The sequence below is a fragment of the Pituophis catenifer genome, unplaced genomic scaffold (assembly GCF_029215685.1).
Source record: "Pituophis catenifer annectens isolate HBS135680 unplaced genomic scaffold, rPitCat1.0.hap2 SCAF_1, whole genome shotgun sequence".
Classification (NCBI taxonomy): domain Eukaryota; kingdom Metazoa; phylum Chordata; class Lepidosauria; order Squamata; family Colubridae; genus Pituophis; species Pituophis catenifer.
In genome coordinates this window covers 81,071,164-81,087,612 of record NW_027256881.1, presented here as the reverse complement: position 1 = coordinate 81,087,612, position 16,449 = coordinate 81,071,164, and the positions used below count along the sequence as shown (strand labels likewise).

The window sequence follows — 16,449 nt, the reverse complement described above, 5'->3', positions numbered from 1 at the left end:
TGCTAAAATAAGTCATAGAAACTTAATCTACAGCTAACTATTAGCTGGAAACAGGTTCACATATCACTGCTAATTTCAAAATAAACCAGGAAAACTATAAATTAGTGTTATATGTTATTTGTTAGAATATGTGTATAAATATGCCCGTGTACAGAAACTGGAACACTTACAAAACAGTAATGGATGACTGCAGTGGAAAAAACAAATCAGCATTTTATGAAAATACTGTTCCCTATTTTTTTTTCTTGTTTTAGCAGCCTTCCTTTATTTCTCAAGTATGTTAGAAAATAATCTTAATTCTGTCAGAAGATATAGATTTAATTTTTCCACCTCTATCTCTTTATTATGTTTTTTAACCTTTTTCCCCTGAATAATTTACTTATCACTACTCCATGTGAAGTGAGAGAGAAACTAGAATACAGGTGCATGGTGGTCATGGCCATCATATATAGAATGGGAAAATCTATTCCTCCTTCCTTTGTGAAAACTATTTATTGGTTAATCCCCCTCCTTTCCCCCATTAAGGATTGAACAACATATGAAGTCATAACTTCAGTGAACAAACTTTTCTCTTAATCACAATTCTGCCCATGGCTAAAATTCAAACACTAAATCTACCACACTATGGTGTAACATATTTGTGAAGATCCTACAGTCTTCAACTGAGGATTCAGATGTTCTCAGGTGGGAGTTGCTGGATAGTAGATCAAGTCTACTACTTCTTTCTTTTTTTAAATTTTTTATTGAAAATTATTAAAAAATACAAAAAAAGTATAACAATATGGGTAGAATTGCAGAGAGTAATATAATATATAGAGAGTTTTAATGTATCAATTTTCGCCTAAAGAAAGTACAGACCTCCATTAAACCAACTCATCAAAAGAAAGAAAAGTTTATCCAGAAGAAAAAATTCTCAACTGCCATGCATTGCATGGAAGTCTACTAATTCTCAGACCAGATGGGAATGTGTTGGACCCCTGAAGGTTCAGCAGCCATTGCAAAATAGCCAGAATCCTCAAAATGCATTGTTATTCCAGCTAAGGCAGGTGCCAATGGGTAGAGGGGTTATAATCACAGAGTGAAGCAGCACTAGCCTAAGAATTCAGGGTGGTCTTTTGCATGCATCCACACTAAAAGTGGGGCAAGCAGGAAATGGTATCACAATGAACAAATCAGCCCAACTGGGACCAGCAGCAGTCCATTTTCTGTTTGAGTTGTTGTCCTTTTACAATTTTTGTAACCTGTCGCAACCGAAGATTTGGGGTTGCACACAATGATGCAAATACAGTTTTTTAAAAATCACTTTTTGCCTCCCCACTCTAATACACCCACCAAGGTGAATACCCATCATATTGAAAACACGATGAAACACAATTATTTAACTGTTCTGTGAAATGTCAATAGAGAGGAAACTGCATGGATCTCTGGGGGGATTCTTACAGAGGCCACTCTGTAAGAATTAAATGAATTCTATTTCCATCATCTAAATAAAATATCCAAGAACACATTACCAAAACTCCTACTAGAGAATAAGGCAGTAGAAAGAGTGACTGATCCAGTTCAGAAAAGTAGCATTGTAAGTGAAAAATGATTACCTAACTCTCTCCTTCCTTCCTTCCCTCCCCTTCCCTCCCCTCCCCTTCCCTTTCCTTCCCTTCCTTTCTTCCTGCATTTTCCTTAAACCACTTTTCAATGTGACTTATGAGCAAACAACCCAACTTGGCAAAAAAAAGAAAAGAAAGAAACTCTGTAGGATATGTATACTTCTCAGCCAGAATAAGATTTTCTGAATCACTCAGGCATGTCTTAGTGCACAGCCATATGGTTTGACAAGTTTGCCAACTAATATAAAATTAATTATTCAAACTATCCATCCCAAACAGTAAGCTAATAATACAAGAACTTTTGAAATATTATATTGAAAATAGTTTCTCTTTTTAGATAGAATAAGCTTTTTTTTATTAAGTTTGAAAAACGGATACATAAAAATATATTAATACATTCTAAGAGATGGCATTTTGGTACTAATTTGTAAATCTGACCTCTGTCAGCTTGGTTTTTATGCAACATTTCTATCAGTTTGAGAAAGCACATTCACATGCTGTTAAAGGACATTTTCCATTAGCAGAGGAAAAGAAATTAAAGGTGTCCTTGGATTCTTTGGCCTGCCTTTATTTATGGGCAGATCAATACAAGTATCAACAGTAGAATTGATTATTTTAGGCTTACCAAGTGTGACTTTCCTTCTTAAAATAGTCCCTAAGTGAATAACTTCTAAGTACTGAAGAACTGACTATTTGAGGCAGTGAAGTTCAATAAAGACAACCTACATATCAACTGGGATCAGAGAAAACAACAATCAGGGAATGACTGTAGTCAACGTATTATCACAATGCAATGTGTGAAATTAGGGTACACTGCACATCATTGTATGTATATGAAAATCCCAGATTGTGTACAATATATTTTTAATCAGCACATATTTTGACAGTAAAAATGGAAGGTTCTGGAATATTATAATAAAGTACATTTTTGTAACAGTATTCAATATTCAAGTACAACAGTTTAAAAACAATCATCAGTATACAGTTACTAAGGTAATTACATTTTACGTTCTAATTTTCTACTGGAACATTATTGATGGGTGGAGATCTATGGAAACTACAAAAAAAATGACTATGACTTCATCTTTTGTTCTTGGATTCCCTTCAATATGTGTCAACATTGTAAGATGTATTTTACAGTGCATTTTAGCCGAATATACTTTAAAAACATAGAAACAAAATAAAGAAATGATACTATATTTACTACATTTTGCAAAAAATATATTATTATAATTTTGCAACTAACAGAAAACTCTGTAAAGTTACATTTACGGCTGTGTGTCATCTCCTGCATTTTAATAGATTCATTGTAAATTTACAAAATTTAATACACAGTATACATTTCTTCAAATTTTTGGCAGCAAAATTGTAAATCAATAAAATAAAATAAAATAAAATAAAATAAAATAAAATAAAATAAAATAAAATAAAATAAAATAAAATAAAATAAAATAAAATAAATACATAAATTTCTTAAAATTAAGCAGACTTTTTTTAACTGCACATAATTCAACACAAGAATAACAATGATTTTCACTTTTGGCATTTACAACATTTAGTATATTAAGATTAACTATTGTAAAACCAAACTGCAACAATCCTATCAAATGATCACCGGATATTAGTTAACCATTCCTTTTTTTTCTTCAACAGATTTATAAATGTAATAAAATGGAAATCTATTTGGATTTTTATATTATTATATTTTTCTACTGTATATAGAGTCGTGATGGTGAACCTATGGCGTGCCGGAAGTGGCACATAGAGCCATCTCTCCGGGCACGTGGGTGGTTGCCCGTTGTTCTTCTGGGTTCTGGCGCAAGCCGGCCAGCTGGTCTTCATGCATGCAGGAGCACAGGAAACCTGAAGAGCAGCTGCCCGGTGCCGATGCGCGTGCTGGGAAGATGATCTTCCAGTTTCTGGCACGCGCATGCACACTGGGCAGCTGGTCTTTGTGCACATATGCTTGCCAGAAACTGGAAGACGCATGTGCGCATGAAACCGGAAGATCATTTTCCTGGTGCACACATGCGCACGGGACGGCTGCTCTTCCGGTTTCCAGCACATGCGTGTGCATGCACACTTCCATTTTGGCACTCGGTGCAATGGCCTTGGAAGTTGGGAAAAATACAAAACTTCCTGTGTTCTCTTAATACAGTGAGCTATAAATCTATGTGTATCTTATAGTCTACAACATGACATTTCTTTTCTTAGCCAACTGAAAGCAGGATTCCTTTTGGTTAAAAAATAGTTTTATAGTTCATGAGATTAAAAAAGGCACACATTAAAGGATAAGGGCACACCAAAATCTGCTACAGTTTTATAAGATTATTTGTGAACCTGACACAATAGGCTTATCACATAAAAATTATCCATCCCTATTTTATTAGCTACGAATTCATACACACATTTGGATATTGAGGATAGACATCTATATATATACTTAGAATGTTTTAAACTTGAGTCTATCTTTGCCTAATCAGGATTTTTGCAAGCTATGTTCTGCAGAAAATTTAATGGGCTTCAGTGAAAGACTAATGGCAGAAAAAGAATGTACTTGAACAAAAGTAGGGACATCCATTTTTTTTTCTGAAAAGGGTAGCATTTCTCAGCTAATGTTCCAAAGTATTTGTGCTCATGATGACTCATTATTTTGTGCGTATCTGAGAGGCAGAAAGCAGGAGATGCAGGAAACTGGTTTTTTTAACTAGTAGGTTTTGCGGTCTGAAAAAAAATCCTTTCTTAGAACTAATATGAAACACACCAAATATAGATTAATACCATTGTGCTTTGTAGTAATTACCATGATAGGCAGAAGTAAAAAGCCACCAGTCAAGGTGTCATTGATAATAAGGTTATGGTTTGATGGGTGAATTCTCATATTAAATAATTTGAAAAGGGGAACAAATTTCTGTATTCCTTTAGGTGAATCTTGACTGACTGCCATGAAGACAGTGTCAACTACTACATAAATAAATTCTCACCAACAGAATCCATCCCAGCTTGATTGTTCAAGTCTTCCAATGGTTCATTCATGATCATTATAATTTTAAATATTTCTAATTTCATAATCAGTCTTTTTCCACTGGAAGGAACACTGCAATAAGCTAGCCAATCAAAATAACCCCAATATCAGCTTTAAATCTCTTTTTCACTATGAATCCGAAGAACAGATAAGCAGCAGATTGTTAAATATATTATATCTCACTCAATCTGACCACTTTACATCACTGGCATAAAAATTGTTGTGTGTGACTGTTGGCTTACCAAAAATCTCAGAGAAATGACTCAGCAGTAGAGACGTCTAAGTAATGGTGGTGAAAAACAAGGAATGAATCTGTCCAACTGCAAGTATAAACCCATATGCATATTTATTTCTCCACCCTTATTGGATCCACAAATTCTCATCCAGGAATTTAGTTTAGGATAACTTGATCCACTTTGCAGAAAAGCAGCTGAGTTAAATTCTTCAGCTGGCTGTTAGGACATGTTTGCCAGATTCTTCGAGGAAAAAAATTATTTATATTCACTTGGAGTTAGAAGACTTGGAGTTAGAAGCTTCTTGGATTGTGATCTCTTATCAAACTTTCAGAAACTATTATTTCTACTTATAGAAACCTACAAAATAGATTGTTCACCAGAATAATCCTAATTACCCAAGAGTTAGTCGCCATAAAAAAATAGAAAAAAAATCTAAAACAATACTCTTGAGATGATCTTAGCATTAACCCCAGATGGATTGTTCTCCATCTGAAGGTGCAGATCTGCAACTCATGGGTCTGTGAGCTGTGATTCCTGCAGAATAGCATGGAAGGGTGGACAAGAGGCTTTATCTGAGACTGATACATCCAGCCACAATATTTCAACATCTGTACCTGGGACTACTTTTCAAAATAATTTTGAAACTACAGTTGGCACTGAAGGTGGCCTCCAAGCTATTGTGACCGAGGCCCACGTAGTGATTACCACACACAATTCAGTCCTGAACAAACTTATTTTATTAAAACAGCTGAGAATTAATTCATTCTCAGCTTAGTCCAAAACAAATTCTTCATAACCAGTCCTACAGCCTACGGCCTTATCACCAACCTTTGATGTCTTTGGCAACCTGCCAAAGGCTTTTCTTGGCAAAACCCCCACAAAGTTCAAAAGACACTGACAAGAAGCACTGGAATCAACATTGCTTTTCTACAAAGAACCCAATGGCTCATTGCTGCTCTTTTAAGCCTTATGGGAGTGGCAAATCATCTTCTGGCCTTACTCCAGAGTTGTCCTTTTTGCTTCAGCTGCTCTTGCCTTCTGGCAGCTCTTCGCATGTGTGCCCTAGGAACAGGCTCCTCCTGTTCCTCTGCCTCTCTTCTGTCTGCCTCTGGAGACTCCGGAGTCCGTGCATCACTCCCAGATGGCCCTGGCCCCATTTCTGCCTCCAACGCAGAGCCCTCGTCTGGGTCTTCCCCTGACTCCAGGACTGGCCCATTGTCCTCCCCAGCCTCCTCACTGTCCAACTCTGCTACCAGCTATTCTGCTAGCAGAATTTCCAACAAAATAACTTGAACCTTCTGAGGTGCTAAAAGAGCCCTAGCTGTTTCAAACATATTGTGGCCACAAATATTGAGGAAAACAGCTTGCTTACATTCTCCCGGTAGTCCTTTGTAATCGTTGGCCACCATAAAATAATCAACTTGATCCAAAAAAGAGTCCCAAGTCTACTTTCACGCTGGTTAAACAGCGCGAAAGTAGACAGGGTTGCCATCTCCTTGCTGAGGGAGTGCCCAGGTATTTCATTGTGCAACATCTCATCGCCTCAGTGATCGCTCTTTTGTTATTGATTTCGCTTAAACCTGTTGCCTCCTCCTGCATCCCACCTTCATCACCAGTGCTCTGTTTATAGAACTGGGTAGGCAAGGAAGGAGGCAAGACAGGTTAACAGTTTAACAAAGCTTTAATGCTAACAGTAATCAGCTAATGGTGGACTCGCTCTGTGCTAACAACGTGTGAGCGAGCCAGCCAGCTTCTTTTCCTTTGACAGCTCTTATATAGCCAAGCTGTCAATTAGCAGACCAATCAGCCAAGCTGCCAAATAATGGGTCCCTTTCCCATCGTCTGTGTGCCGGCGGTTCAGCTAATCAGGAGCGCTTCTGCCTCCATGTGTTGCTGGGGGGAACATAACAGTTAGAGGCTGTCCCTACAAGATGGCTGTGCAGCACCTATGAATATCTGCAGGGAGGTCATAATTTTACTCTGGAACCCCTTATCATAAAGATGCATCTGGTACCTTTCTTTTTAAATTTCTGTAAGATTGGGGTGCTTGAGTGGGTATTTCAAAGAGAGGTTGCTACTGGCTGAGTGGGTTGGGTGACCATCTGTATTAAATGTGCTATCTTTACTGCTTGTTGTTGTTTTTCCCCCCATGTAAGCTACCAGGGCCTTGCTGAGCTGAACAGAAATTTTGAGATAATCTATTGTGGAATTACATAAAATTTACTGAACTGGAGGGTAATATCTTTATGCATTTGATACAGAATATTTACTGAATTATATAATGAAGATACAGAGAGTGAGGAAAAAGGTCTAGGAAATTATTGGCCTCTTGCTTGAAAAAGCAACAACAAAATAGTATAATATGTACTATCAAAAATGTTCAGGTTAAAACATAAAATAATAAATCATTTTTTTATTTTATACTTGACCTTATACTGAGTCAAAATATTACAACTTTTAAGGAAAAAATTAATCATTTCTAAATACAGTTTTTCTAGTGTCTGCATATGATCAAGCTGGTTAGTTATATCTTTATCTCTTAGGAAAATAATAAATACTATTAAATCTATGAAAACAGAAAAAAAACTCCCAGCATATATAGAACTTTGGTTCGTAGGGAAGGCATGAAATAAAAGAGAAGGATATGCAACCTTGGGGCCATTCATCATTCAGATTTGATTCAGGATGGGGAATAGATACTGGGGCTGAAATTACTTGACAAACTAAATATATTTATTACATAAGGGCTTAGATATTTTATCTGAGTATTGTTGAGGTACAGGAGCAATCTCGTCAATTTTGGTTGACCAGAAGGATTAACAAGTGGGTGGACAGAGGTGAGCAACATTTACAGAGTTCTAATTTCTGGAGAAGGCAAGAGGGAAGAAGTCCACATTGCATATCATGTGTAATTGGTATGGAAAGGCTGGGATTAGGGCCAGATCCAGACTGGGGCACCTCTTATGATCCAGCAAGAGAACACAGCATTAAGCTCTCAACTCTGGACAACATGTTCTTATTCAGCCACCCCTATGGCCATTACCTAGCAGCAGGTATTGCTCAGCAGCAGGTAGCTCCTAGGCCTGCTCAGAAGGATGGAAAGCCTGGTCTCCTGCCCTTGGGGGCTATCTGTACCAAGCATGACCTGGAGAAATGAAGCATATGCTTCTCAGAACAGCCTAGGATATGCCAGCCCATCAGAAGCTGGTTGGCTTCCCCAGGAGTAAAATTTTGGCACCAATTGGTTTTCCTACAAATTCTTACAGCTTCACTTCTTACTTCCTTAGCAAGCAGATTTGGAGTGATAAGAGTTGACATCTTATGAAGGGAATTAAGAGGTGACCTTGGGGAAAATGCAAGAGAGACATTAAGGACAAGAGATTACACTGTCTGGAGACTGAAGGAAGCATAATTCAAAATAACCCTGCCCTGGTTTGGTTTAGGATAAGATGGAACAGAAATAAACTTAGGCAGGATTTCAAGATTTTTCTTAAAATACTCTGCAACAATAAAGTAGCATTTCTGCAATCCCTGAAGTGTCTATTTCACAATTTTGAACTTTTATTGGCCCTGATTCAAGGGCAGAGACCAACACAATGTGCATCCGAGATATTTTATCCCTCAGATGCTTAACATATATTTTTAGAACATATTCTTATAACAAAACCAATTTGTTTTTCTCCATTACTGTAAGGTTTTATTACAGAATTTATTAGAATATTTAAACTTTCATTATCTTTTGAAAACTGCAGAAAATATTGCAGTGTGCCTTTTTCAATTCCAGTAACTATACTGAATTTTCAGCCTCTGTAAACCTACTGGCATTCCAGCATGAAATTAATATTGCTTGTTTCCAACTGTATTTATATTTTATGTACTATTAAATGTTTAAGGAAGGAAAACTATTTTGGGTATTTTATAATATTTTCCAAACACTAAGCCATTGTTTGCAAAAAAATTTTAAAAAGTAGAATAAAATCATTGCCCTTTTAGTGCTAGTATGAAGATAGAACTGCCTATTTATTCTCAAAATATTTTTTTGTATATGATTTTCTACCATGTGACAAAAATCAAATCCATAAAGCTGGCAGTTTATTTATTTATTTATATGCCATCCTTTCTCCACAAGGACTCAGGGCGGCTTACAGCAATAAGCAACAAGTCCAAATTAAAATTCAAACAATAAAAGAATCTAAAATTCCCATTAAAACCTCTTCAGTCCAGGCCAGCCTGGCAAAACAATCATGTTTTAAGGTCACGGCGGAAAGAGCGAAGGTCGGGGGCCACCCGGAGCTCCAAGGGGAGCTGATTCCATAGGGTAGGTGCGCCTACAGAGAAGGCTCGCTCTCTAGGGGCCGTCAGCCAACATTGCTTGGCCGACGGAACCCCAAGTAGGCCCTTGAGCGCAGTTGTCATAGTCATTTAAAAACTATCTAATTATTAGAAAAAGCAGACTTTCAGAGCTCAATTGGTCCATACAACTTTAAAAAGACCACATCTGCAAATTACTGCATCACAGTTTAGGTTGAGATGTTGTGAATTGCCAATTTCTATTTATATATATGAGACATTGTGACAATGTCTACCAGCACCTAAAAGTTCAGACTAAGCATTTCTTGTCTGTTATTCTTAACATAATTTGGAGTAAGATGAATACTCATTTCTACAGACTAAACTGCAACAAAACTTCAGCTACATTTACCTTGGAACCCAACTTTGAGAAGATGCATGTAAATATTTTCTTCAAGGTCACCTAAATCATACTTTGTATCTTACTCAAATTTTAGCAATTGTGTTTAATTTCAAGTATACCTTGCTGAAACAAACTTCTTTCAACTTACCATCATAATTAGTCTGATTAATTATATTAATAATCCTGGTCATGCCACACTCTTTGTATAAGTATTTGGTATCAACTAATAAGAAAGAATTTTCTGGCACTCATTTCACATAAACGTATGCTATAGGTAAAACCTTATTACAATTTATTGTCATGATGAATGAAAACAAGGATGTTCACTTTGGCATTCATGATTTATGCTGCGTTTTGTGGCATGTAATGATGGAATTTTAGTCCAAAACACATAGAAGGCACCAGTTATGTAACCAGTCATGCTTAACATGACATCATAATTATTCATTCTAAAAATATTTTCCTTTTTAAAAAATGGTATGGATAATTGTATTTTAAAAGAAGGGAATCTTTAAAAGAAGATTCATAAAAAAGTGTGTCTGGGTGTGTGAGTAGAGAAAGAGGGAGGAAGGGAGGGAGGGACAGAGAGAGAGGGAGGGAGAGGGAGGGGGGAAAGAGAGAGAGAGAGAGAATGAAACTACTGTACTAGAGTAATTTGCCAATTTCCTTTGAAACTTATTAAGGTTCCACATGCCTGCCCATATAAATGAAGGCAAAGTATAAAAATAATCCAAATACTTATTAATATTATGAGCAACGAAACAAAATAAAGACGACCTTGATAGAAAAAAAAGGTATACAAAGACAGGCTGTAAGGTGCCAGCTGAAATATTGCAATAAGACTTCCATATTCAGTATTTTAATAATTGTGTTACCATACTAGTTTTGGTAACAAAGAAAAAAATCGTAAGGTTTTACTCTCTAAAATGCTGAAGATGTTTGTATACTTGTAAGATTTTCCAAGAAAAGATACTATTTATATCCAAAGCTTAATGTCAGTGTTCTGAACAACGACCCATTGAAAGCAGGTAGATTCCTCAAAGAACATCTTTATTGGATACATCATGTCGGCACAGCTGGTGAAAACCAACTCTAAAAATTCCCATGGTTTTCACCTAATTAAAAGAATAAAACTTCCTCCCTTCCCAGTGTCATCAGTCACATTGTCCAATGAATATAGCTGGCAAGCTCTTCTCCTCCTCCACCAGCCACCTGTTACGATGATCTTCGTTCCCACGGGAAAACTTTTCATTTTGACTGTAAGTTGGGCTATCTACTTCTCCCCTCCCTTCCCTCTCTCAGGCTTCATGGCAACTATGAAGCAGCACAAAATGGCTTCAGCCAGGTTCACTCCACAGTTGACACTTAATTTTACTGAAAATTTATTTTCCTTGTTCTGATTGTCTGAAAACCCAACCAGAGGAGACTTAGAACCTTATTCTTTTTGTAAGGTTTACATCATGCTTTAATGTATCACTTAAGAATTCGATATTTATATAAGCTTCTCTGTTCAGAAATTATTGCTAAACTTGCCTGGGGTCAGCCCACTACTCTACTGTATAGCTTCCACTATCTTAGCTATTTCTTTGTTAATTTTAATGTATTTGTCTTACTGTTTTAATCTTTTGTAATATCATTTTATCAGATTATAAATTGTCCAGACTCATGTGACAGCAAGATGGGCAGCAAATAAATTTGATACATAAATAAAAATAAAACATTTCTCAAAATACGTTATTATGTATATATTCTTCCAAAAATTTTAATAAATGTATTTTTATTTATTATTTTATATATAGAATACCATAATTCCAGAAAATCCATTATCACTCTACTGCAATAAAGCCGGCCATTTCACGCCAATACAAGTAGTTCCCGACTTACAATAACAATTGGGACCTGCATTTCTGTTGCTAAGCGAGGCAGTCATAAAGTGAAATGTCACATGACTGCATTGCTTAGAGACAGAAATCCCAGCACTTCCAGTTGTGAATGTAACTCAACACAGAGGTCATTAGTGGGAGAAGTCCCTAAAGTGCTGCAGGGGGATGGAGGAAGTGCCAAACAGCAGCAACCCCAAACACCATGACCCAAAGCAGCAAGCCTAAGCTCAACCATCCTCACTTCCCTGCACTAGTGGAATGGGATACAATTTTGTATTCTTAAATATATGCTGAATTCTATATGGATTTTTTGACTAAGCATTCATTTACAAACATTAACATATAACTGACTATTTATGGGTTTTAAACTTCCCACATTTAATATTAACCTGGGTTCTTCTTGTGGTATAATTAAAGAGAGAAAATTTATCTATCTATCTATCTATCTATCTATCTATCTATCTATCTATCTATCTATCTATCTATCTATATATTTTAAGTGTTTACTGAGACACCTGGTCTACCCCAACATGTGAGGGGGGGTATTCTGCTCCCTTTTGCCTTTTAGCTCCAATCCAGGAGCCCTCAAGCAGTCGCATTCACGACAAACCATTTTTATACCAAATTTATATTTTGCTGATAAAGAAATAAAGGGAGACTAGATGTAATCCTCTTAGCCACCAAAACAGCTTTATGTTCTAGCAATAAAGATGAAGTGCAGTGTACATTGAGGATTATATATAGTTAATAGGAATAGTTCAGAATGTGGAGGTTTGTACTTAATTTACTTTTGCTTAGTTATAAAACATTTCAAACTAATAAGGTATTTTAAAACCAGGACATTTATACCCAACTATGCAAAGCAGCTGACTAAAGTGTCTTGCAAATTTCACACTCAAACTATTTAATAATATTGCAACAGCTGCTTTAGTCATTTGTTTGTCACACTTCTTTTAATTTTTACTTTTATTTACAACTAAATCACATCTATGATAGCTTTATGATTTCTCGTAAGCTATGGTATTTAATGTAAACATGTCTAGGAATCAAGAAGATAAAGGTCTGACAATTTAAAAGGAGGTTAATAAATCTTCTTGGGAGAGTATCTTTCTCCTTACTTCATAGGTAAAATGTTAAAATCATTTCCTGTTACTAATTACTCTCATTTCTAATCACTACATTCTAGATCTAGATCCCCCAAAGTTGACTTTTAAAAAGGAAGAAGGAATTAGCATATTTAAACAACTTTAATGATATACTTTGTTCTTCAATATAGATTTTCATGCTAGGTTTGTACATCATGCAAAAATCATGATTTTTAAAGAGTGCATAGTGATTTGTTTTTACAGTTTCCAAATAATAATAAGTTATGCATCATGCTAAGCCAACCCATCATTCAATAAATTACTAGAATATTATATGAACTTGAACATTGTCATTTGTGTTTCATCAATCTGATACTTGGCATTGGCAGCTCTCTACAATTCTTCTGTCAAGCATGTCATGTTCTTAGGTAAACTCAGTCAATCTATTTTTTGCCCTTGTTCTTTCTGACATACTCATATTTAGTTGCTAGCTATGTTTAGCTTTTTCCATAAAGAGAAAATATAGACCTTGGTTTTGTCTTATTGGTATGATGCCTGAGTATTTAGTTATATTTTATTGGCCTCTGCCCTATACACTCTTACATTAGAGGTTACTGTTGAGTAGACATCTATAGGATTATACCATATAACATCTGTAAAAACAGAATTTTTGAGATCTAAATTCTAACCTATAATTTCACAGTTTCAGCTTTAATGTCACTAAACATCTTGCATAAATAATGACAGTAAAATCAATTAAGTCAATGTGAATTAAACTATGATTAATGTAAGAAATAAACTGTATGCAATTATTCACTTTTGGTAAAAAGGTAAAACTATGTATTAAAATCTATGTGCCAATTGAGGTTTTCAATTTTAAATATGCTAACTCATAAATTCATTGAATGAGGCTTGTTATTAGCAAAACTGTTACTTGTTACATCTGTCAATTTTTTTTAGTATTCGACAATTAAGTACGTCAAAGACTTTTATACACCTACAGAAAGATAATACATCCAGAAAGTGAATATATGAATCACTACTCTGTACAGCATTAAACTATAAAGTAACAGAAGCATTACAATATATCCATTATATACAGCCCTGGTGGTGTAGTGGTTAGAGTGCAGTATTGCAGGCGAACTCTGCCCACAGCCAAGACTTTGATCCTGATGGGGGCTCGAGGTTGATTCAGGCTTCCATCCTTCCAAGGTAGATAAAATGAGGGCCCAGATTCATATAACAATGCACTGGCTCTCAGTAGGCTTCTGGGTACAATTAAAGTTGCTACACATCCATGACCAGGGTATTTGAGGGACCACCTTTCTACCATCCCATCAGAGCTAGAAGAGAATGCATGCTCTGGGTTTCCTCTATTAAACAATGTCATCTTGCTGGACCAAAGGGTCCTGTCTTCTCAATGGCACAACCTGCCCTGTGGAACAGCTTCCCACCAGAGGGCCAGAGGGCCCCAATCCTGTTAACCTTTTGCAAGATATTGAAGATCTGATTGTTTCCTAGGCATTCAGATCAACGGGTAGATGGTGATACTATTGATGGTGAGTGGTGTTAACAATTTATTCTTGGGCATCAGAGGGATATGTTAAGGTAGTTTGTTTTAATCTTGTAAACTGCTCAGAGGTCACTTGTGTGAGAGGGGCAGCAATAGAAATGGTATAAATAAAATATTTTCCCATATGAGATTGGCTATACACTGAGGTCATCACTGGAAGTCCTCTTCCAGATATTCCTTTCTGACTTTTAAACCATGATGGAAAACAAACATGTAAGAGGGTCTCTCCTTTTCTCCAACTAAGGCGTAAAGATCTGGGTTGTAAGACTCCTGCCAATATGGCAGGCATACAATACAGAAACTACTCAATCTTGGCTACCCTATCCCAGTTGTCTGAATTTATGCCACCCAAATTTGGTAGACTTATCTCAGACTATAAAAATTCATCCAATAATAAGCAAGCTTTTCAAATTTTAATCCTCTTAGTTTGCACAGGATATCTACTCCTTAAGAGAAGGAAACAATTTTGATTATCTTCATCAATCATCTGCTCTGGGAAGCAGACAATGATCTAATGTCAACAGCAACTTACTAGTGTTCCCATATAATATATATTTAAAAATAAACAAAAATAAAATAGGTGTTTTATTACGGGTTACACAAAATTATACTGGTATATAAAAGCAAGTATAAAGAGTAAGTGGAGATATTTTTTTCCATTTTTGTTCTAGAGACCTTCTTAGAATAGCAGAATTAGGAAAATGGATTCAAATGCCTTACAAACCACAATATACAATCTTTGGCCTAATAGGGTACAAATTGTCATTTTCAGATTTATAAATTCAGTCTCCAGTTTTATGTTTGATGTTGCTAGAAAATGAAATTCTTAACTCACAAAGCCAGAAACAGTCTGTTCTACAGATTGTCTGCTCATACATAATTCAGGACTATAGACTAAAAACAAAAGTATTTTACATAAGCACAACAGAAGTGAAATATTTTAAAACTCCTGCTTCTTCTGCTTGATTTGCAGGAGAAATCAGCTATTACAAACTGAACCTTTTTTTGTTTTGAGAAATGATAAAATAAGCAAAAAGAGTTAGAATATACTAATAAGTGCTATATGTCTCTCTCATCTTTGTTCTTAAACAGTATAAATATGTTTCAATACTGTTCAATATAATTTGAATTACAAATTAGACCCTTCCAAATATTTAAAGAAACCAATTTGTAAATATATTACAAAATATTATCCTCCATTTCTTCTTTATGGCCAACAATATTCCAGTAGATAATGATAAGAATTTAGAAATCTAAATAGGCAAAATTAAAGACTGATTAAAGAGGCAAACCTCTTCCTTCAAAATTCTTGGAATTCCTTCAAAACTAAATTCTCTCTCTGTCTGATTTTTGTCTGTCATATCACTTTTTTGTTATATCAAAATTTAAGACTATGAATACTAGAGTGTTCTGAAAGGACAGCAGAAAGAAAGAACCAGATGCCACTTCAGAAATAACTTCAGAAAAGTGGCTGTAGCATATTGGAGGAAAGACTAATCAAATTTTAAACACTCAGGTTAGATACTTAAAAGTCTATGTATTTAGGCTCTACACACAAGAGATCCCTAGGTTTCACTGGAAACTCAAACTAAACCTTTTATGTTCTGTTTTAATCACTTACCTTGGAGTCTCTGCATCACGCCAGCAATATCTCGAGATGTTCTTCCTGCTAGTCTTGAGGATGCCATTGTGCCACGTGGCAATGGTGTTGTTTTTTTCTGCATGGTTATCTATCTGAAGTGCAATGTTTCAACAGTTTTTTTCTATAAAGCATCGTTAGTTGCAGAATGGCATGCCATAGCAAGTCATGGCAGCTTTAAGCAGTAGACATATAGCTGCCTGGCTTGCCACTGTTTTAGGATTGTTCTCATCCAGTAGCTTGCAATTTAGGCCTGAAAAGATATAGAAATGCACAAGAAAGTTTGAGAGAACACCTGTACATTGGTATAAAAAGAGTTTCCATACTTTCACTAGATCAGACATTTAGAAATCTGGTTGATTGGCTATTCCATGTGACTAATGACTTAATACTATGAATTGCATTGGTAAAATAGAACAAGAAATTGTGTACTACACCAACACTAAGATTTACAAATTGTTGTGAGCTTATATTTTGAGCAAACCTTAGAATTCACATTAATGCAGCACAGTAGGTCAAAATGTGAAGTTTAATGTCATTATTCCAGAAAGGTTTAAGTAGTTAGAAAATGAATATAATAGAACACACTATTTAATGGAGATCTCAGTTATTTTGAGATTGCAACCCTGGCTACTATAATAACAATACCAGCACATATGTTTTTCTGTACTTACACAGCTTAAAGACATATTTGTTTCCAAAAAGTGATTG

At 35.7% G+C, this 16,449-nt stretch overlaps 1 protein-coding gene across 1 annotated transcript in view; it reads right to left on the bottom strand.

The window, feature by feature from the left end:
- SYNE1 (spectrin repeat containing nuclear envelope protein 1) overlaps positions 1-15,823 on the bottom strand; it is a 335,993-nt gene extending 320,170 nt beyond the window's left edge. Inside the window, exon 1 of the mRNA XM_070932643.1 lies at positions 15,721-15,823. Coding sequence (XP_070788744.1) covers positions 15,721-15,823 — 103 coding nt within the window. The remainder of the gene's footprint in view (positions 1-15,720) is intronic.
- Between the last annotated feature and the right edge of the window lie 626 nt (positions 15,824-16,449).